This window comes from Heterocephalus glaber, unplaced genomic scaffold (genome assembly GCF_053883595.1).
Source record: "Heterocephalus glaber isolate CG9 unplaced genomic scaffold, H.glaber_assembly_v1.0 deba00001757, whole genome shotgun sequence".
Lineage (NCBI taxonomy): Eukaryota > Metazoa > Chordata > Mammalia > Rodentia > Bathyergidae > Heterocephalus > Heterocephalus glaber.
The window spans coordinates 3,677,202-3,700,232 of record NW_028258454.1 but is presented as its reverse complement, the minus strand read 5'-3'; the positions used below and the strand labels follow the sequence as shown (position 1 = coordinate 3,700,232).

General features: G+C 41.0%; 1 protein-coding gene across 1 annotated transcript; it reads right to left on the bottom strand.

The window, feature by feature from the left end:
* Window positions 1-18,943: 18,943 nt before the first annotated feature.
* Window positions 18,944-19,279, bottom strand: LOC101699570 (putative uncharacterized protein TRPC5OS homolog). The gene is given in 1 exon segment (XM_013067591.1): window positions 18,944-19,279. A coding segment is annotated over 1 exon segment (336 nt).
* Between the last annotated feature and the right edge of the window lie 3,752 nt (window positions 19,280-23,031).

The window sequence follows — 23,031 nt, the reverse complement described above, 5'->3', positions numbered from 1 at the left end:
TTCTCAGATCTAGTAAAAGTGTTTCCAGCTCTGCTACATCACAAGGAAGTATTAGAAACCCTGTTACTTCTGAGCTCTGGCTACACAAAGAAATCACCAGAGAGCTTCTAAACAAGTCCAATGCCAAAGGCTACACTCAGCCAGTTTAAATCAGAATCTTTGGAGACAGGGACTGAAGCATCGATACTATTTGCACATGTCTGATACTGTTTGCACACACATCTTGGGAGATTCTAATGTGTAAGTCAGGGTTCATAGCCACTGCTGGGAGAAAGTGCTTCTCAATTTTCACCTGGATATCAATAATCTGCTGGTCCTGTATAACATAGTAGGTCTACGTTGGGATATATTTGCCTAAAACTTTCCAGGAAATGATGAAGTCACTGGTCACTGGACTATATTTTGAGTAGCAGGGTCCTACTGCAAGTGGTACTGCAAAATTAAATGTTGTTCCATTTTTTTCCTGTATAGACAAGTGGCTTCTCCAGCCTTCCACAGGCCTAAAGCATATGGCGACCCCCACCTCCCCTCACCCTAGATGAATGTTCAGAACATGCAGATCCTGGTGCCGGAAAGTCAAGTCCAATTTTGTTCCCTCAGTCAGGTGTGAGAGGTCTGGGCCCAGGAAGGGAGGGAACAAGCCCGGACATGTCTACCATCTCATCATATTCCCTCCCCTCTGTTCCTTGCTATAAAAGACCCCAACACACCTGTACATGGGGAGATGGTGATTTCAGGCAAATCCATCTCCTTGGAGCTAACTTTGAATAAATCCTTTTTCCTTTTTACCAAAATAAATGTCCCCCTTTGAGCAAAGGAGCCTGAAGGTATGAGCCTAAGTGGTGGGTAACACTAGGAGCTAATCCTGAGGTAAAATTTGGCTAGGGTGAAAGTCCAGGCTGACAGATATTCAATTCTCCTATCTCTGAAATCATTTTTCTGGGGCAACTTTTAAAACTCTGATAACACTGAGGCAGTTTTTACATGTATAGAAGCATAAATGCTTGCTTCGTGTTTGTTTTAGGTGCTATCTATTTTGTTGTATGCTTCCTGGTCTCTTTAGTTCTTTTCTCGGGAAGATAGCTTAAAAGGCTCTAATCTAAGACATGAAACCATTTCACAAGACACTAGAGATTTAGAGTGGCGACTCACCCCTGTTTAGAAAAGATAGTGCCCAGCAGATAGCAGTAGGGCTTGGTTCCCAGAAAGCAGATGTGGATATTTCTTGTCTTCGGTCTGACTGAAAAACGGTGACCTCAGAGACATACTGGGGCACCAGTTAGCATCGGAGGGGTCAAGCTGGATGAGGCTTGAATAAGGGGCTCTGCAAACCCTAGATGAATCAGTTCAGGGATTGTGGTCAGAGGATCGATGGCTCTGCTGGGTCTAGGGGGAAAACCAAGAAGTCAACGCGGAGGATACATATTTGCAGTATGTGCAGTAAACCTGGCATAATTCTTCATTGTAGGGAACAGGGAAAGGGGACGTTACTAGAACCTCTGCATCAGGTCCTAGTCTCCTGCAAGCCATGACACCATAAGGTGAATTTATTAATATATAGACAGAAATGAGACTTTGAGAAGAAGCTGAGCTTTGGCCTGATCCATGCTGCTCTGGGCAGCAGACCCCGGACACCTCTCCCCGCCCCACCAGCTTGCCACACCTTTATTCAGAACATCAGCAAAACAAAAGTAGCAAATGACTCAGAGGACTGGTGTCCAGGGTGCTAGAACAATGAGGGACTATGCTGGTGAAGATTTGATTCCTCCCAGGAAGTCTCCAGCTAGTGTTGTCCTGCCCTGGAGCATCAAAGCATCACCAGACCATTGAGGTCTAACTGACCAGAGGCAAATGACATGCAATAGCTAGCCTGAAGACAGGAAAAGTAGGCCCTAATCATGATTTAATCATGAAACGATCCCCCCCCCCAAAGCATGTAGAATTGCTCCCGACACTTCATTATAGAAGCCCTCTTACCAGGTGATGAAAACACTGCTAAATGATGAAAGAGAATATATAACTTACTAACCAACATATGGAAAAAAATGTACTACATCCATAATCAATAAAATACCGGCTTCCAGCTGGGAATTTAGCTCAGTGGTTCTACCGCCTGCCTCAAAAGCTCAAGGTCCTGAGTTTGATCCCCAGTACCAAAAAAAAAAAAAAAGAACACTGGCTTCTAGTCAATTAGCAATTTTTTATGATGGTTATAAATAGCTCCTTAGTAAATATTAGAGAAGGAATAAAGGAAAGAAGGAAAATAATATAAATACCAGCAAAGGTAAAATAAAGATGGACATGATTTAGGCATGCAATTTGGCATATGTCATGATCTTTAGAAATGTTCATAGCTTTGACCCAGTTGTATAACTTCTGGTAATCTATTCTCAAGGAATATGTGAGTAACACCACCAACCAAAAGCAATGGAATTGCAGTTGATATTAGCAGCCTTACTTGTATGGTGATGATATTTATTGGTTAGTTTTCCAATCATTGGACACAATACCCACAACTTCAAGGAGAAATTTAATTGGGCTCATGGTTAGGGGATTCAGTCCATGGTCAGCTGGCTCCAAAGCAGGGACATCATGGCAGAAAATGACAGCCAGGAAGCAGAGCAAGGGGACCAGAAAGGAAGGGTAGGGACCATATAAAGTATCCAACTCACAGCTCAATGGGCCACCTAGGCACATGCAGGAGCATGTGTTACTAATCTGCTAGGTACTTCTTAATCCAATGAAGCTGACAGATCAGGATTAACAGTCACAGAGGCAAAAGACTAGAAACTCTCCAGATACTCAGTCCTAAAGAGTCCTCCAAATACTATTACACTCACTAAAAATGATATGTAATAAAGATGCATGTAAAGGCACAAAAAGGTGTTTATAATATTTACTTTTTTAAAAGCTAGATGCAGTGACATACAGTGGTACCTTGGTTTATGAACTCAATTCTCTCCATGATTCTAGTCTCAAACTGAAGTGGATAAGAACCAAATCAAATTTCTCCATAATGGCAACATTGAACCTAACCACTGAATTTGATTTGGTTATCTTCCAATTTGGTTTGGGACCAGAATCTTGGAAAGAATCAAGTTCATGAACTTAGATAGATAGATAGATAGATAGATAGATAGATAGATAGATAGACAGATTTTTTTTTTTTAGACAAGGTCTCACTATTTAGTGCAGGCTGGCCTTGAACTGACTAGCCCAGGCTGGCCACAAACTCATGGAGATCCTCCTGCCTCAGCCTACCAAGTGTTGGAATTACAGGCATGTGCCACCACACCCAGCGAGCTAGAGCTGTTTCTTATAGAGATCAGATTTCTTTTTTTTATTGGTACCGGGGATCGAACTTGGGTCCTTGCACTTGCAAGGCAGGCAGCAGAACCACTGAGGTAAATCCCTAGCCATGCACATCAGATTTTGAGAACCGCAGAACAATTGCTTACAAAAAATCTTTGACCTAGTATATTTTGTGATCAGCAAGAGAAAAACCATAGTTTATCTGTGAAAATGCTCAAGACTTTCAAGATTGATATATAGATGATAATGCCTCTATATAAAGTCGTGAGAGTATTATATTCTTTAACTATATCCCCCTAAATATCTGACCTTACCCACTGAAAGATTTAGCTTTACAAATAATCATCTTTTTCCCTGCCTTGATTTCTCTCTCTTCTAATGCTGTGTGTCCTTGTGGGATTTTATTGTCTTTTTCTTTTTTTTTTTGGTACCGGGGATTGAACTCCGGTCCTTTTGCTTGCGAGGCAGGCGCCAGAACCACTAAGCTAAATCCCTGGCCCTATTGTCTTTTTCAAATAGGAGACACCCTTGCGGTTCAAATTCCACAAGAACCAAAGAATGTAGAGGGAAAGTCTTCTCTTAAGCCCATCATTTCCTCAGAGGCTAGAACAGCCACAGTTAACCCTTTTGTGAGTCTAACATTGGATATATTTTTAAAACAATCTGGAAATTCATTATCATGGGGGGAAGGGAATGCAAACAGTGTAAAATAGGCCATTTTATTTTTGCATTGTATCTTTTTTTTAAATTAAAAAAAAACAAAACAATTTCTTTGGACAAGCCAGGTATTGCTGCGTAACAAGCCACACAACCCCGCAGAAGCACCTAACAAGCAGCTGTCGCTGATGTTCTGGGTAGTGGCCCAGGCGGCCTTGCTGGAGCATCTGGGGATCCCTGAGCTGATTTCAAGGCCTAGCCTGAGGTGTCTAGGGCAACAGACATGTGCTCCATGTGCTCTCATCTTGGAGCACACCTATCGCAGCACAAAGTCCTGGCACCAGCAGAGGGGTGGAACCCCTGGACACACATGTTCAGAACCGGCACATGCTCACTGTGGTCACATTCCCTTGTCTACCAGACACAGGCCAAAGGATGAGCAGATAAACACAGCTACTTTGGTGAGAGGGATCTCAGAGCCACAGAATAAAGCTATGACTGGGGCGGGGTGGGGGGGGAAGAGGAGATAAGGAACTGAAGCTGTGTTTGAAACCTACCTTATACAGTGACTTGGAAATTGATTATAGAAATAGCAATTTTTGGCTTAGTGTTGAAGTATAGTATTTTGTTTTTGTTTTTTTGGTACCGGGGATTGAACTCAGGACCTTGCGCTTGTGAGGCAGGTGGCGGAACCACTGAGCTAAATCCCCAGCCCAGTATTTTTATAAAAACATGCCAAGATCTCTGAAGTTTTCCAGTGGTTTGAACATATGAGTCTGTGTGGCGTGGGGTACTGAGGATTGAACCCAGGCCACTTTGCACTGAGCTACATACCCCACCCTTTGAGACAGGGTCTCACTAAGTCACTAAGTGGCCTAAACCAGGTTTGAACTTGCAATCCTCCCGCCTGAGCCTCCAGTAGAACTAGGATTATAGGCATGCACCACCATGGCTGGCCTACTTTTTATTTTATCTTTAATTTTTATTTTTATGTGTTCATGTTTACAATACACACTGATGGCATTCACTGTGGACAGTTGGTGCATACACATAATACATCTCAATTCTTTGTATGTCCCCTTCCCTGCCCTCCCTCCCCCTCCCTGTAATACTGCTTAATGTCAACACAAACACTGTAGAAGCATCTGGACTTGGGTGCAGTGCAGTCAGCCCAGGCCTTATCGGGGTCATCTGTTGTTTGTCAGGCTTCCTGTCACTGCTGCAAGGTACCCAACACCCACGACTTCAAGAGGACAGGTTCAATTTGTCTCACAGTTTTGGGACTTCATGGTCAGCTGGCTCCAAGGCAGAAATGGTATGGGGAAGGCCATGGCAGAGGAAAGCTGGCCACCTCGTGGAAGCCAGTAAGCAGTGTGGGGGAACCCTACAGTAGAGGGAAGGGCCAAGGACCAGGCCTGAGCTCCCTCACACCCCAGGACACACCAGGGGCACTCTACTCACTGTAAGCCCCCCCCCCCCCCCCCGTACTGGGGATCAAACTCAGGACCTGGTGCTTGCTAGGCAGGCACGGGCGCCTATGAGCTAAATCCTCAGCCCTTGTGAGGCGTTTCTTAACCCAGGGAAGTGGACATCCAGATTAACGACCAGGTATTCAAAATGAGAAAAGGTGAGTACTGACCCCAGCCGACTGTTTGAGGAAACAGGAAATGCATAGCTGCAGTTCTACCAAAGAAGAGTGGGGCTGGTGAAGCTTTGCGCTCCACTCCAGGGTGCCGCCTGCTCCTTGCCACCTTGGAGAAAAGGGGATGGAGTGGAGTTACACACTTCTTTGTCAACATGTTTGGGGGAATTCTTCTTGGTGTTCTCATACTGATTAAAATCTCTGGCTTTTTAAAATCTAGTTAGGGTGGCAAAGTGACCCTTGAGAAAGGTCTCTGAAGCAAATGTCAGTGTGATACTGGTTTCTGCTTCCCATTTAACTTAATTCCAATTGCTATTTTGTTTCTTTTAATAAATAACCTTTGTTTCTTAAAATAATGCTGCCTCAGATACTATCAGTAGCCTCATCCTGATTTTTTTTTAATACCCTTTTAACTAGAATTTTCAGTGCTTTTATATGCATGTGGAATTACTTAGTTCACATTTCTTGGCCCAATCACATTTAGTCCTCCTGGTTGGCAGCAGTAACTGCAGGAAAGGAGTGTTGCTCTCTGTGCTCAGGCCATAGTTCACTAAATCTAGATGTGTATCTCACAGTTTGGAGGTGGGTTTTGGGGCATATGTGAGCACTTGAAGGAACTGGAATTGTATATTGTTGTCCACTGATATCAACACTCCACATATTCTGAGATGCTGTGTAAATTTCTCTCCTATGTCTTTAACCTATACCTTTGTACTTGTCTCTGTTACCCCTAAGCACAGTTTAGGACCTATCACTGTGGACCTCTGAGCTCAGCCAGAAGTCAGATTTTCAGATGGAAGAACACTCCTTCCTATAAGAATGCAAAGCAAGCTGGGCATAGTGGTACATACCTGTAATCCCAGCACTCTGAGAGGATGAAGCAGGAGGGTCTCAAGTTTGAGCTCAGCCTGAGCAAATTAGTGAGGTAGCAAGATTTACACATAATGTCTATAATAGTTTTTATTCCTAATAGCAAATGCTCTGGGCAGCCTAAAGTTGTATCACTGAGTAGACAAACAAATTATGATACATTTGTACAATGGAATGCTGTGCAGCCATAAAAAAGAGCAGGCTCTTGATTCACCCACCACAGGAACAAATCTTACCATGGTGCAAGAAAGAAGCATATGTTGTGTGATTCCACTTACGTGGAAATCTAGAAAATGTAAATTCACCTGGAGTGACAGGAAATGGATCTCAGGCTATTGGAGAACTGACTGCAAATGGCCAAAAGGGTGCCAGAAATGAGATGTGTTTGGATTGTGGTTATATGGGTGTGCACACTTGTCAAAGTCCATTGAACTTACAGTGAATGCAGTTTATTGTACATAAATTATACCTCAGTGAAATGGAAGCTTTTAGAAGACTCAATGCTACTGGTGACTAGAGAAAGCAACCCAGGGCCGGGGATTTAGCTCAGTGGTTTCGCCGCCTGCTGTGCAAGTGCAAGCTCCTGAGTTCGATCCCCAGTACTAAAAAAAAAACCCCCAAAAACAAAAAGCAACCCAAATTCCAGGGAGATGGCTGAGGATGTAACTCAGTGGTAGAGCACTTGCCCAGCTTGGATGAAGACATGGGCGCAATTCCTAGTATCACAAAAAGAAAAAGAAGTATTTATTTATTTATGGTGTTTTGAGACAGAATCTTGCTGTGTAGCCCAGGCTGACCTCTAACTCACAATCCTCCTGCCTCAGTTTCCTGCTTCCTTAGATTATAGGCCTGCACCAACATACCCAGCTGATGAAAATAAATTTTTAATTAAAAAAAAAACTATGATGACAGTTGAGCATGGTGCTATACTTCTGTAATCCCAGTATTTTAGGAAGCTGAGGCAGGAGGATTGAAAGTTTGAGCCCAGCAAGAGCACCTTAGCGACTTGTAGCAAAACCTTGTTTCAAAGTAAAAAACTTAAAAAGACTGTGGATGTATCTCAGTGTAAAAGCCCTAGGTTCAATTTCAAGTACTATAAAAACAAGCCAAAAACTACAATGAGGTATCACTTCACACCAAGATAGCTGTTTTTTTTAAAAAAAGTGTTGGCAAGGATAATGTTCATCTTTTGTAGAAATATAAAACGGTGCAGCTGCTATACAAAATGGTGTGGTGGTACCTCCAAAAAATAAGCATAGAATTACTGTAGGATCCCACATGTCCTCTCCTAGTCACAGCCTAAGGTATTGCAAGCAGGGATTCAACAGGTACTTGTATACCCATGTGCCTAATGTTATTATTCACAGTCGCCCATAGGTGGAAACAGCTCCAATGTCTGACAATGGGAGAAGGGAAAACCAAATGGAGTGTGTGTGTACAATGGAATATTATTTAGCCTTGAAAAGGAAGGAAATTCTGAGACATTTGGCAACATGGATGAACCTTGGAAAACACATGCTAAATGAAATAAACAATATGCAAGGGGCACACACTGCCTGGTTTCACATATCTGAGATACCTGGAGTAATCAGATTCACAAGGATAAAAGTAGAAAGGTGGTCAGCAGAACCTGGAGGAGGAGAGAATGGGGAGCTATTATGTAATGGGCCTGGAGTTTCAGCTGGGAAGATGACAAAGTTTCGGAGGTGACAGTGGTGATGGCCGCATGACAGTGAATGTACTGAAAACCAGTGATTTTTAAAGTGGGACATTGTATGCTTTATATATTTTACCAAAATTTAACAAAAGGAAGAAGAAAGAAGGAAAACAGTGGAAGAAAGAGGGAAGAAATGAAGGAAGAGAGGATAAATGAAGGAAAAGAAGTGAAGCAAGGAAGAAATAAAGGGGAGGGAGGGAAGGAAGGGGGAAGAGAAGGAATGAAAAAGAAAGAGGGAAGGGAAGAAGAGGAGAGGAAGAAAGGAAAATGAAAGAAGAAGTGGAAGAAGGAAGAGGAGGGGGAGGAGGAAGTTACAAAGATTCGCATCAACAGTGCCTTCCTGGGGCAGAGCTGGGAGAAGTCTGCGTGACTCTCAGAGCCGCAGCCCCTGCCCAGGACTGCACACTGACTTCTATATCAGCCAAGGATCACAGCTGCCCGGGCTTCGGCTCCCGCGGAGAGTGAGCCTAGATGTGCACTGAGTTTTAGAGAGGCGGCAGAGGGCATGGGCTGGGAACGGGTACCTGGGGGACAGGGCCCAAGGCAGGGTGGGCTTCAGCAGATCCCTGCCATGCTGCAGCTGCCTGGCCACCCCAATGGTCCAACTGCAGCTCTGGGCTGATTGCGGTCGACCCGCTGGCAGGAACCTCCTTCTGTGAGAGGCTTGAACCTTGGCACCTGACTGAGCATCGAGGCAGGCAGAGCAGTGCTCAGTAGGTGCTAGGAGGACCTCAACCCGGTCACAGGAAGGCAGCTTGAAGGAGAAGCTCATCAGGCGAAATCCAGTAACCAGGCTTTACACAAGAAGCAGGTGGCTTCTCTGCCACACCACTGCTTGCTGCTCAGTCTGGTGAACACTCAGTCTCAGGAAAAACTCCAGTCTCCCGAGGGAAGGGCCCTGGCAGGTACCCAGCATGCAGCACTGCCTCGGTGCCCACCTGGCCCGACTCCTCATGCTGGGGACTCTGGGCGAGCAAGATAACTGCAGCACACAGCCTCCCCTGTCACCACCCAGCGTGCACAGGGAGGTCCAGGTGGCCATGAGGACTGAAATCCACCCTACCCAGAGAAAAAGCTGCAGGTTCGCTGGCTCCCATCGCAGGACGGTCAATAAGAGACATAAAGGGACTTGTTAGGCAGAAATTAAAAGCACACACTCAAAGGATTGTGGGCCAAAGAGAGAGAGAAGGGCGGGGGAGGCACACATCATATTCTGGGGCTGGGTGTATTTATGGAAGATTTTGGGGTTGAAATCTGTAGAATTTGTTGATCTACAGAAAGAGGGGTTTCAATATACAGATGAAAGGTGACTCTGTTGGTGACAGAGATGTAACTCATCCACAGCAAAAGGCCTATTTACCAGGTGAAAAGAGGTGGTCTGATCACAGGTGAGAGAGGCCCTTTAGCAGGTACAAAGGGAAAGGCCAAACCCGCCTGCGGGGAGGAGGGAAAGGCCAAAGTCCATTCGTAGGTAAAAGGCAACGGCCCAGGCTTATTGTATCTTGGGAGAAAGGAACACAATTTTTTTTTAAACTGCGCTTGTGTCCCGAAGTTGCAGTTTTTATTTTTAAAATTATGATTTTCCTCGCCTCCTTTCTACCTGTCTTTATTTCTATTCTACTGTTACCATGGGCGATGGGGTCCTGGACAGGTTTCTAGCATCTCTGCCTCATGAACCAAGAACTGGACATGGGACACAGCAGTAAGGAAAAAGCAAAAAAGTTTTAATGGGCGACACTACGCTCAGAGTGAGCCAGCACATGTGGGCAGAAAGGAGAATGGCACGGGAGTGCTGAACGTTTTGGGCTTAAAAATTTAAAGTGTTAAAAAAAAAAAAATTAAAGTGTTAAACTGGGTCTAGGGTGCCACCCATTGTATTTTCTAGAGCGTGATCGACAGCATGATGGACAGGGTGCCAAGTCCTGCGTGCGGGCTGTGTCTACTGCGCATGTCCTTTCCATAATTCACTCCGGTATAACTGGATGTGTGAGATGCAGTCCATATAAGTGAACATTTAATAGGCTCCTAGTGAAGAAAGGTTGCTGCAGGTCGTGGAAGAGAATCTGGCATGCAGGGTCCTGGTTTGGGATTTCAGTATTTCCAGGGCAGGCTCAGGAGTCTTTGTTTTTCTTATCTCTACCTCCAGGTATGAGTCCTTAGCACAAAGGTGGTGGTGGTGGGGTGGCCGTGGGATGTTGTCCAGGTTCAGGGGAGTGGAGGGGAGTAGTCCAGTAGTTCTGGTTGTACTATCTATATTAGTACCTCAGATCAGAGCACAAGAAAAGTGCAAGCTGCAGAACCACTCAGAGGGCAGTGACAGGGTTAGGACAACAGGCAGGTCAGAGAGGAACAAGAGTTGGGTCCTCATCAGGGGTCTGGAACCAGGCATTGGAAGAGCCATGGAACAGTGAGAATCCAGTGAGAACTGCAGTGTTACCAGACACTCAGGTTCGATTGCACACCACTGACGAAATCAAAGGAGACCATTTTTATTTTGAACCCATTGCAAGCTTTCAAATCAAGAAAGTTTTATATGAGGGTTGGGGATTTAGCTCAGTGACACCACCCCTGCCTCACAAGTGCAAGATCCTGAGTTCCATCCCTGGTACTGAGAAAAAAAGAAAAAAAGAGAAAGTTTTATATGATTTAAAGAAAAAAGTTACATTACACATACTCATTAAAATGATAATTCAAAGTCTGTTACATAAAACAATTATGAAACATTTTAAATCTTATTACTGAAACTAAAGGCTTGAAGTCAGAACAGCAAGCAAAGCTGCTCAGGTGATAAAGTGCTCAGGGGCTGCCTCCTGTTATAGATGGCTCATGAATCTACTTTTTTCAAATGGGCTTTTGAAAGAAAAGTTTATTTCAGTGAACAGGGACTAAAATCAGGGAGATTCTAGCAGCTAGCTGGGAAAAGTGGAGTTTATTACATCCACGTGTGGATGGGCTGACGTGGGGAGAGAGAAATAGCAGCAGCTAGCTGGGACAGAATTCATCCTTGGTTGGATGGGCTAACAGTAGGGGAGAGATATCAGCAGCTAACTGGGAAAGGAATTAGGCTTGTATAAATATTGAAGGGGCTAAGGAATCTTATGTTTATGATTGAATCCAAGTACAGTCAGCACAGGTGTGTAGACAATCATTGGACTTCTCGGTGCCAAGGGGATTGTATACTTTGTTTTGAGTCCATTTGTCCTATTTACTGAGAAGCTGCTGTTATTTGTTGAAAGCAGCCTGTTTGCTTTGTCCTGTTTGTTTAGGCCAAGGCTGACACCTCCCACACCTGGTCCCTTCACACCTGGACCCTGGGCAGAGGGGCTCCACACAGAAACATTACCAACTAGTCTGCTGCTTATAATATTTTGCAGACAGGAAACTGTTTTCCAGTTTATTATCTTTCAACACACATATGGGGCGGTCTTTTACAGAAAGTATTTCTAATCTAATGAAGAAGTGGAAGTTTAAATTAAAACAATTTTTGACACATTTATTCTCCATGTTGAGAAATAACTGACAAACAACTAAGCACTCTAAAACCTTCCATAACTCACCAGAACGATAGCAGAATGAGCACGACTTTAGGTGCCATGATTAAGGGCTCCAATCAAAACTGATGTCATGGACCACACACATCTAGTCACAAGTGTCTACACTGACTTCCGGTGAATAGCAAAAGCACCAGGATGGTGGGGGAAACATGAGCTCTGTACAACTGCAGCTAACAGGAGGCCACTTATCTTGGTAAAAGGAAAAAGGATTTATTCAAAGCTAGTGCCAAGGAGATGACGGAGTCCATTTGCCTCAGGTCACCATCTCCCTATGTACAGTTAGGGAAGGGTCTTTTATAGTAAGGAACCGAAGGGAGGGAGCACAGAGAGTCACTGCAAATCTCCACATCTACTATCTCACCTCCAGCTATCTTCAGTTCATCATCCCCTTCCTGTGGAAAGGAAACTGGGCCCCTGCCTCCTGGGCCCCCTGGATTTCTGAATATTCTGTCATTTCATCTGGGGTGAGAGGAGGAGAGGGTGTTGGCTATGTGCTCAGCTGGCAGAAGCTTGAAGTTGCTTGTCTCTAAGAGAAAAAACAATCTAACTTTTAAAGTTCCATTTTGCACTGCCAGTTACAGGTTACAGCAGGAGCTTGCAGTGGCAATTCAGGGGTGGAGAAATCACTCTGGAGAAGGAGCAATCACCCAGGAGCAGGAGCACAGCAGGCCCTCTCCCACCACCCCCAGTGCCCCGAGCTCTGGCCTGTGTGGGATCCCTCCTGAAGCCCTCCAAAAGGTGCTCAATGCTGCAAAGACGGTGTCTCTTCTGCCAAGCCCTGAGTGCCACTGAATTCACAGGCAGGAGAGAGCCCCTCTGTGAAGCTGAGCTACTGGGACACATGTTGGCTGAGGGTGGAGACAATAACCTCAATCAGCACCTGTGGACACTACTTCCTGCCAGCCCCCAGAAGCCACGAAAGTCCTGCGTCAGGCTGAAACGCAGCAAGCCGGAAGTGTGCTTTGATCTGGGAGTAAAAGGAATAGAGAAAGGCCATTAGAATAGCTGCAGGAGTGGGGACACCACCCCTGACCACAGGGGCCTGCTGAAGTGGTGGACAGAGAAAGGCAGGGTGGAACTGGAAACATAGCTGCCATTGGCCAGCACAGCGAGCTGGGATCTGTGAACTGGGCAGAGCGAACAGCGGAATCTCAACCTTGAACTTGATGTCGCTACAGTCAGGGGAAGGAGCCCTGCTGGCCAACACCCTAACACCAGAGGGCCCCAAGGATGGTGCCCTTTGTATTGTGTGTGTGTGTGTGTGTGTGTGTGTGTGTGTGTAATTCTTTCTTTTTCTTTGATACTTTTGAGTGATGGGCTTTTGTATATATGTGTGTGTGGTTATAGCCATTTCTATAAATTTTCTACTGTTGCTTGTAAAACATTCCATGTAGTCAAGTCACATATACTCCCTCCAGAGGTTGTTTATGAGCATTTTGTAACCTTGCTTGACTGTTAGTTCGGCAGTGGGGTGCAATCTGCCTCTCTCTCCTCTCAGCTGCTGTCCACAATCTTATCATTTCCTTACCTTCTTTATTTCCCTCTTCATAGTTTCTCCTGTCTCTCAGCTCCTCTCCCTTACATTTCTTCTTCCTTTTCTAAGTTTTTCTTTATTTCTCTCCATTTTTATACATACATTATGCATACACTTTAAGGTTAATCTAAATACTACAGTATCTTAACATCTCACTTAGTTTCCCCCTTACCAAGAGCTGTTTCATAATATTTCTAAAATAATGTTTCTGTGAGGTCATTAACTGGACTTAGTCTCCCTGTGTCATCTTTCACTGTCCCCTTAAAGTGTTCCCCTCACTCTCTTCCTCCATTTCCCTTCTCACACAAGTATCCCTACCCTTTCCACTTCTTTTCTTGTATATAAAATCTACTATAAAAACTTAATTTTTCCTTTTGCTCTAATTTAGAATGTGAGGGCTATATGTTCATGAAAAACTGTATATAAGTGCTAGATTTTGATAGTGTTTCCAGTGTTTTGCACTGATCTGACATGTTCTCCCTCACCAAGGACATGGCATAGGCTTCCATATAGAGGGCTTCTGCTAGTTTATTAATTGGATACAATCTCTATAAAGATTGCCCTACTTTCCACTTATAAATCCTCTGGCCCAAAGTACTTCTAGGTTTGCTAACTGTGACTGTAATCATGGTTTAATACTTTATTTCTTTGTACCTAAGTAGATATATTGTACATAAAAGGAAGAGCCAAAGATCCAATTGGTTCTGCCCTTGTTGGTATAAAATAAGGTGTCCAAGACTTTAAAGGGTCCAGGGTCATTGATTCAAGTCCCTCCAGTGGTGGTTTTCATATTCACCTTTTAACTTTACAGTATGAATCAACCTAAGAAAAAGTAAGTTTCCTCACTTCTAGCAGTGATAAATGATGTGTGATCATAAGCCAGAAAATATTTTTATACTGTTTATTTGATTTTAAATGCTTTTAGTAACACATGTAAATAATGACTTTTTATTCATCTTTTTCTGTAAAGTATAACCTGTTAATGTTGCTGTACCCCTTAGTTCATTTAACTTTGAACTAAGAATAACAACTTTTTTTTTTGATACTGGGGATCAAATTCAGGAACTTGTACTTGCGAGGGAGGCCCCAGAACCACTGAGCTAAATCCCCAGCCCCCCTAACTTTTAAATATTGAAATGAAAGTTGACTACCTGTCAAGTAACCTAGTGAGACTTCTCAAGTAATTTTTTTGGAAAGGCAATGGGATTTTGAAAGATGTTAACATTTTTTATTAACATTTTTTTCACCATAACAGAGTTCATTATTTGAACCATTCATGAGAGATTTTCTTTAACCCTTACATATTATGCTTTTATATTGATACAACCTGAAGACACTGAAGAGGGAGGAATAAAGTCTACAACTTTGTACAAGCCTGAAGTGAAGCATCCTTTCAGATCTGTAGCATTGATACTAGACTTTATGGGTTCTTCCTCTTTAATTTAAGCATTATGTTTATTTTGAGATGCTCTAGCCATGAAAGTAGCTCATCTTGTACTTGCTTAAACTGTATAGTGATTAGCCATTCTGAAAACAGATCATCTTTATTTTATTTTACCTGAAAGTCATGTGTTAAGTCTTTTTTTTAGTCAGGGTCTTCCTATATAGTTCAAGCTGGCCTTCAATTCACTATGTAGCCCAGGCTGGTCTTGAACTCATAGCAATCCTCCTGCCTCAGCCTCCTGAGTGCTGGGATTACAGGAGTGCCCACCACGCCTGGCCCATGTATTGTCTTTAAAAAAAAAACCTTAGCTTTATCAACTGATGATAAAATATGTTTTACAAGATATCCTCTTTTTTTTTTCTGCTTTGCACTGAAATTTTATTAGTTAAAGCCTCTTAAAATAAAACAATAAAATGGTTTGGACCAACATTTAATAAGGATCATAAACAATTATAATCTAATAACTGGAAGTAATCATCACATGTAAGGACACTAAGGACACAAGTATGTAGCCAAAGTGGATATGGATGAAGACTTGTGCTATTACCTAACTGCCATCTATCATCCTAATCCCCTTAAGTTTAACCCCTTCAAGCTTGTCGCAGAAGGACAAGCCCCTCTACCTCTCTATTCCTCCACTGTATGTAAGAACTGGCTAGGGCACCTAATCTCAAGATCTAGAAAAGGGGTAGTCTGGATAAAGGACAAGCTACTCTCTCCATTCTTCTGGAGGAGTTTCAGGATTTCGATCAGCAGCATCCAACCAGTGGGCTAAGTTAGTTAACACTTCTTTTTCTAATGAGTTTTTAGATTTATATCAGCATCTTAGGGTTAGCTAATTTGCATAAGACAAAAATAGGCTGGTTCATAAACCTGCTTAGGAACAAACCCTGTATAATGGCTTTCTACCCTAAATGGTTGCATAACTTTTGACAATTTATTAGTGTTCTGCTCTCTCCTAAAAACACCTCCCCCCGTAGTTCTTATCCCTAAGTATTTTCTTATTTTCTAAAACTTATCACTACTAACTATTTCTAATTCTATTTCACACAGCAAATATTAATTAATAAAACAATTTCTTTGGAGTAGGATAACATCTTAACAATTCTTAAACACATATAATTACACAATCAAAACAAACACTGAAGCGTGTCTAATCCCAAGGTGTCATTACAGTTTAACCTTTCCAGGAATCCTGGTATAGAAGAGGCTGGCCAGATCTTCATGCAATGAGATTGTAGCATCTTCCTGTTTTGACTCTTTTTTTTTTTTGGTGCCAGGGATCAAACTCAGGTCCTTGCGCTTGCGCAGCAGGCGGTGAAACCACTAAGCTAAATCCCCAGCCCATCTGCTTTGACTCTTAAGGACTGTTTTGGCAGCTGTTTTCCAGGCTGGTTCAAGTCTTCTTTCAAGGCCTGGAGTAGTGTTACAGATTTCTCCTGATGTTATTTTAATGACCTGCTTGAGTGAGTAGAGTTGCTTATGTTTTCTCAGAAGACCCTACGAGTTTTGACAAGCTCAGTAAAGTCCACATACTAGAGTTCTACTTGGACAGATAGCTGTCCTTCAGTATCTACTGTGTTTGAAGAAGAACATGTCTTTTGTTTTTTTTCAGCTAAATTGCTCACCAAATAGAATTTATAGCAGACTAATGGTCTCTCTTTGGATATGTTTCCTGATCTTGTCCAGGTATTTATGCTTTAAATTTTATTTTGAGATAAATTATAGACCAATTTCCTAAATCCCAAATTCCCTATGGGGAGTGTCTATCTTCCTTGGCTCTCATAAACCTTTAATTAAAGCATAGATTCTATGTTTTCAACTTTTATCAGGTCCTTTGTTTTATTTACTCAATGTAAGAATGCTAAATTTTCACTAAGTGTATAGATTTCCTTGTTTAACTGCCATCAGTAATCTTATAAACTGTTCCTATTGGGATGGAGGGATAAGCTGATTCTTTTTGGTTTCTTGCTGTTCTATTTAGGTTACTTTGGCACAGTTCTTTTGCAGTGCAAAAATCATATGCCATTTTGAACCTAACGGTGTATCTATAGACTCCCCTACACTGGCAAAGTAAGGTTCAATTTGTTCAGTTCTTATAGCAGCAAAGTTTCATAATCTGCTGCCCAGTGTGGCTTGTAATTACCCACAGTCATTGTTTGAGGAAATAAGTTTTATTTTCCCTATTTGTGCCTTTTGTTTCCCCTCCAAGTCTCTTGGATCCCCATCTACTCTTATCATTCTATCCACACAGCTGGAAGTCTTTCATACTAATACGTTAAACAGCTCTATATGTTCTAATTTTTCTTTTTTTTTTTTGGTACTGGGGATCGAACTCGGCTCCTTACGCTTGCATAGCAGGCAGCAAAACCACTGAGCTAAATCCCTGGCCTGTTCTAATTTTTCTAAAGGATCTCTAGTAGCTTTTCTGGATATAACTATCACTTTATTAAAATTGTTAAATCACTGGAAGTCAGTGTCCAAACTGACTCATGTTTCTCCTACTACTGCTCATCCAAATAAGACCTGGTTACATACTCTAGTTTTCTACATCTATCTTTATTTATTTATTTATTTATTTTTGGTACCGGGAATTGAACTTGGGTCCTTGAACTTGCAAGGCAGGCAGCAGAACCACTGAGCTAAATCCCTGGCCTTCTACATTTATCTTTAAAGGTAGCTCATTGTCTATGTATGCAGACCTCATCTAATATTAGATGCAGTCTCTGTCATGTGATTAGCCCTGAAATCATCTGTATTAAATGCCATTGTAATCCTTTTGATTATAATATGCTCTGGAACTCAATATAAATCAGTGTAATTTGGTTCCCACCAGGATGGATTCCCTTCTACATATCACTTCCTCACAATCTCTACACACCACATTGCTGATGGTATACCTTTATGTATTTACCTAGCTTGTTAGCCATGTCATGAGATGCAAAGGCCAGTCTCTAGGAAGGCAGGCCGTAATGTCCATGGGCCTGTCTGAAGGATAGCTATTCTTCTAATCAGAAGTGAAAGGGACTCTGTGGTGTGGAATTAGTATTATATATATATTTTTTTTTCAGTGAATTTCCTTCACATTTGTTCCCTCTGTTTTGATGTGGGAGTCCTTCAACTACTGCATTTTCCCCTTCTGGTATGTGGAGAATTATCATGACTAAATACCAGTCCATATTTTGTTTATATTCGTTACTGATCTTACCTCTCAGTAAAAAAATATTGCTAGGTTGAAGCTGTAGCAGGTCCACTGTAGCAAGCCTATCAAGTATTCATTTTAAATTCAGTTATACAAGCAAGAAGATACACTCTATACACTCTCCTGTGTGGACCATCATCTCTAGGCTTCTATAATAGGTGTTTGTCTTCCACTGGTGAATAGTCTTTGTAGGGCTTTGTCTAGGCATTCTAGTACTTCTCTTTAGTTATTTGGTATAATGTGCAATTTCCATTTGGAGAATAATACTGCAGAGTAGTTGCAATATGGTTCAGCATTTGTGGGAACAGTCCTACATTAGAACCTCTAAGCCCCAGCTTTTTCAAAGGTTTCTCCTTTGCAATATTCATCTGAATATCCTTCTGTAGTTTTATTATCTGGTAGATGTCACTCTTTCAGAATTATCCCCCTTAGTCTGCTATGGCATCGTGTTTGACAAATCTTCTCTTAAAGATTCAGTAAGAGATTATATATTTTCAACTACAAGTATCCTAAAATTGACCTGTTAATAGTCACTATAGTATCATTTGGGGGTTATTCCCCTTTTAATTTGTTTATCATTGTAGTACAATGAAACTGGGTCCCAATATATGAGAGGTCCAAGGTCTTCAGTTCATTGTTAACTTGAAAGAGATTCTTTTCTTTGCTATTATTTGTGTCTATCATCAGAAATCCTAACAGAAGAACAGGAGAAGAAGTAAAGGAAAAACAACATTTCTAAAGTTTCTAGGGCCGGGGCTTTAGCTCAGTGGTTCTGCCGCAAGCGCAAGGTTCCGAGTTCGATCCCCAGTACCAAAAAAATAAAAATAAAAAATAAAATGAAGTTTCTGAATAACAACAAAGAAAAGAACAGTCTTTACTGGAAGGAAAATAAATCTTACTTGCGCTATAAGTTTTAACAATGAAAATGCGTAGCTAATGTCCAGAAAAATTAGAATATGTTTGAAACAGAGAAATGATCAGTTTTCACATGTTGTGAAGGAAAATTGAGACTTATTCTCTTCTTAAATTATTGTTGATCCCAGATAATAAATCCTCATTTATAACGCCTATATCTAACAAAGCTTGATCTATATCAAGGACTAGGTCTCAATCATCTCTTAATGAAAGTATTGATTCTAAGTCAGAGAAATTAGCAAGATCTGGTAGTGAGGGTTTATCTGGAGGAGCCACATCTGCTTCTACCTGCTCTACTCTATTATTCTGCTCTAAACGAGGAACTTGCTGCTGTTGTGTGATAAAGTGTAAAATCTCTTCAGCGATTCTTATTAACTGGGCTACACAATCAATAAGTCCACCAGTCAGTTCAGGAATTGACACAGGCTCCATGCTTCAATTCTCTCAGATAAAATATTACTAAAGGCTGTAGCAAATGAGCTCTTGACCACAGTAGGTCCTGGGAGACCAGCAATGGTTCTTTGGTTGGTTTAGATGAGAAGTGAAGATGTTGACATAAATATGATGGTGATCAAGTATAGAAGGCCAGTGGTACTACAGAACTTTTTGATGGTGTTGGTGAACCTCTCACAAAATATACAAATAATCCTTTTGTTTATACTAGTGGTAAACTGCTATTATAATGACCATCAGATTGTCACAGCCAAGAGAAAACAGCAAAGGAGACCTGTGATAGAGCCAAGATGGATGAGAAGGTCAATGCTTTGCCTGTAAAATGGTATCTATTTTTCTGCTTTCAAATAGGATAGGAGCATTCCTGCCACATGGAAATGACTTGAGTTTTAGGCTGGCACCTGGACAGGAGAGGCAGAATGAAATCTCTCACAATCTTCTAGAACTTAGAGCCAACTTCACACATGGCTTAGACACGAAGGTGTGTACGACTCAACAGGTACGAGGCAACTCCAGGTCCCAGTTCCAAACAGCCTGAGACCCTAGCAATGGGCAACCAGCTGTGCCGCCATCTTAGGCCAAGGACCGATATCCTCGTTTTAATATGAAACTGCCCAAGGGCTTAAGTTTCATTGCCTTTCACAGTTTAATCTATATAATAAATGGTGTAAATACAGTGGAAATGGTTTTCCTTAAAACTATCTCTTTTGAAGATGCTTTTCTGATGAGTTTTATTTTATACTTCCATATATAATTATTCGTTGTTTTGTTTTTTGTTTTTTTTGTTACCAGTGATCGAACTCGGGACCTTGTGCTTGTGAGGCAGGCAGTGGAACCACTGAGCTAAATCCCGGGCCCCCGTATATATACTTTTAAATTAACTGAAATTGGACTGATTGAAGAGGTGAGAAATCTGAATTTCTACATCTCTTTGGATATTACTTGCATTAGGAATATTAAAATGATGATTATTTTACCAACACACATTTCCCCTACTCTGGTTCACTTTTTTTGGGCCTTCACTCAATAAACTGTGAATACAAACTCTTAAGGCTTCAAGTTTTCTTTTTAGTTGATAGCCAAATGGTTTTTCTCATTGCTTTTGATTGTCACATAATTTAAAATACCAGAACTTTTTTCTCTTCTTGTTAAAGCTATCATTGGCATGACTCGTGACTAACTGAGTTGGGAAGGAGGAGGGTTCATCAAAGCAGGTCATGCAGACCAATTGATCATGGGGCTCTCTTTGAGGCATAAAGTTTTCACGTGTATTATTTCATAAATTATTCGAACTCTTTGATTAGAGACACTGGTTTCTGGGACTCGTGCATACCAGTAAAAATTAGCCTTTGAGTTTATTTCTTAATTTATGCCCTGTTTTGTCCTTAACCTGTGTGACACAAGGATCTGTCCCTCTCGTTTTTAGCCACATTCAGGTGATGTCAATGGAGTCTAAAGATTTTCACGTTGTTTCCTCCTTGAACATTGTGAATCAGTGAACTCTCATGCTTTTTAGTATGAGCAGTCACAGTTTTAAAAATAAATATGAAATTAATAATCTTGAGTATGTGATATAGTGATCTATTCTTCTAGATAAGCACTCAAAGTATGAACCCTCAATTTGTGTCTTAAGATTTAAAGGGAAGTAAATTTCTAAGGAACTGTGTCTTTTCCTAGCAGGGAAAACCAGACTGAAAAACTGTTTAAGTATGTAATTTTAAATGCATCTAATAGAGTGAGCAGCCACATTACCATACTGTAATATTTAGAAATGAACAAAAAGTCTTAAATCTCCTTTGTAACTTAAAGTATATGTCTTAATATTTTTCACAAATTTGTGTGCAGTGATTAAACTGAAGTGTACTTTACTCATTTGTCTGGTTTTCTTTTTTTAAATTTTTGTATGTATTTTAAATACTAATTTTATATTTTGAGCTTGTTTCAGAGTATAAATAAGTGGCTGTCAAAAGAAAATATCCTCAAGTAGAATTACTTAAATGTCTTTTTAAAAAACTAAGTAACAGTTCCATTCCCGGTACCAAAAACAAAAACAAAACAAAACAAAAAACCAGTAATGACTTTCAGTTTATTTAAGTCTTCTGTTTTTTCAGCTCCAGTTAAAACAGACAATAGATAGCTGATCAAAATGGAAAAACTCATTGGGCTTTTTCTGGGATACTGTAGGAATTAGTGCATAATTGTAAAATGGTATTAAGCCATACTTGATTTGCATAGAGGCTATGCTTTTAAGGGAGAAAAGTTGATGAAATTTGGAGGCCCCCAACCCTGATGTAATAAAATGAAGATAAATAATAAAGATTAAAGTGAAAAGTTTTTATTTGCTGCAGCCATGAAAGATCATTATTTACGAGAGGTAAGTCCTTTTTAAAAAAATCAAGCCAATGTAGCGTCTATTTTATGAAGTGATACAAGATCCCAAAGAGTTGTTAGGAAAGAGAGAGCTTATCTCTTAATTTAGTCTCAAGGTTTTACTGTAAGCCTTTGTTCTGTCAGTGATTGCAGTGAACAGTGAGTCACCTGAGGGATATGGTTGTAGGATGGACCTTAACAAAGCACATAGGGGAGGATAAATGGCTAGTCCAGAGGTATGATTTAAATGGTCGAGCTACCCAGAGACCTTGACTGAAAGCATTTTTATGTAACTAAATGAGCTCAGTAAATGTTGTAATTAAATACTAGCTTTTAAATATTATCAACATTAAAGCTCTAATACATGGATTGTGTGGGAGTTTAAATTTATCTTACACAAGTAATGTTAGTACATCCTGTCAGTTTGACGTGTCACTTGGTTAAATAAACAGAAGCTTTTGCAAAAGAAACAAAAAAAAGAAATCACATTTATAGTGTGTACGTAAGTTTAATTTTTGTCTACCAGTAGGTTTTAGGGTGAGAGATTTTCTTTATGCAGTCATACACTAATTAGATTGGAACTCATGAAAGACATTGAAATTTTTTGTTTCATTTTGCAGTGCCCTATGAATGTTTACTAGGCTTTTAAGTAACCCAAAACTTCCATGTGAAAAACAGTACTTTCATCATCCAGTGATTTTTAATTTGTTACCTGAGAATCATAAGTTTGGCTTTTGTATTATTAAAAGTCAGCCTCTTTTTTAAGAGGAAAGGGTGAACTGTCTCCATCATTCATTAACCTCCAAGTGCCTGTTATCTACAAAGATGAATAAAATAATTCATTTGTTACTTAAAGAAAACAAACCCTCTGCCCCACACAGATCTTTTCAACCCCCCCCCTTGTTTATGAGTATAAACGTATCATCAAAACCTTTTTCTTGTGTCTATTTTTGTTTCTTTTTAGCCTCCTATTTTTCTCTTTTGTATTTTTCTTTTTTTTTTTTTTTTTGGTACCGGGGCTCGAACTTGGGTCCTTGCGCTTGCACAGCAGGCGGTGAAACCACTGAGCTAAATCCCCGGCCCATCTCTTTTGTATTTTTAAATTCCTTTTTTCTTTTGACTTATCCTACATCCAAGTCCTTTCTCTACCATTTCTAATTCTTTGTATTCCTGGGTTATTGAAAGAGTGGAAAACTTGCTAAACAAGGTCTAAACTATATGTCAGTATACGATTGGTTCTTTGCATGTTGATATATTGCCAGTAATTGTTCTCTCCTTGCAATTCAGTTCTAGGTATCTCTACTCTAAAGACAGAGCTTCCTAGCCCAACTGATCTATAGCATTCAACACAAAAACACAGT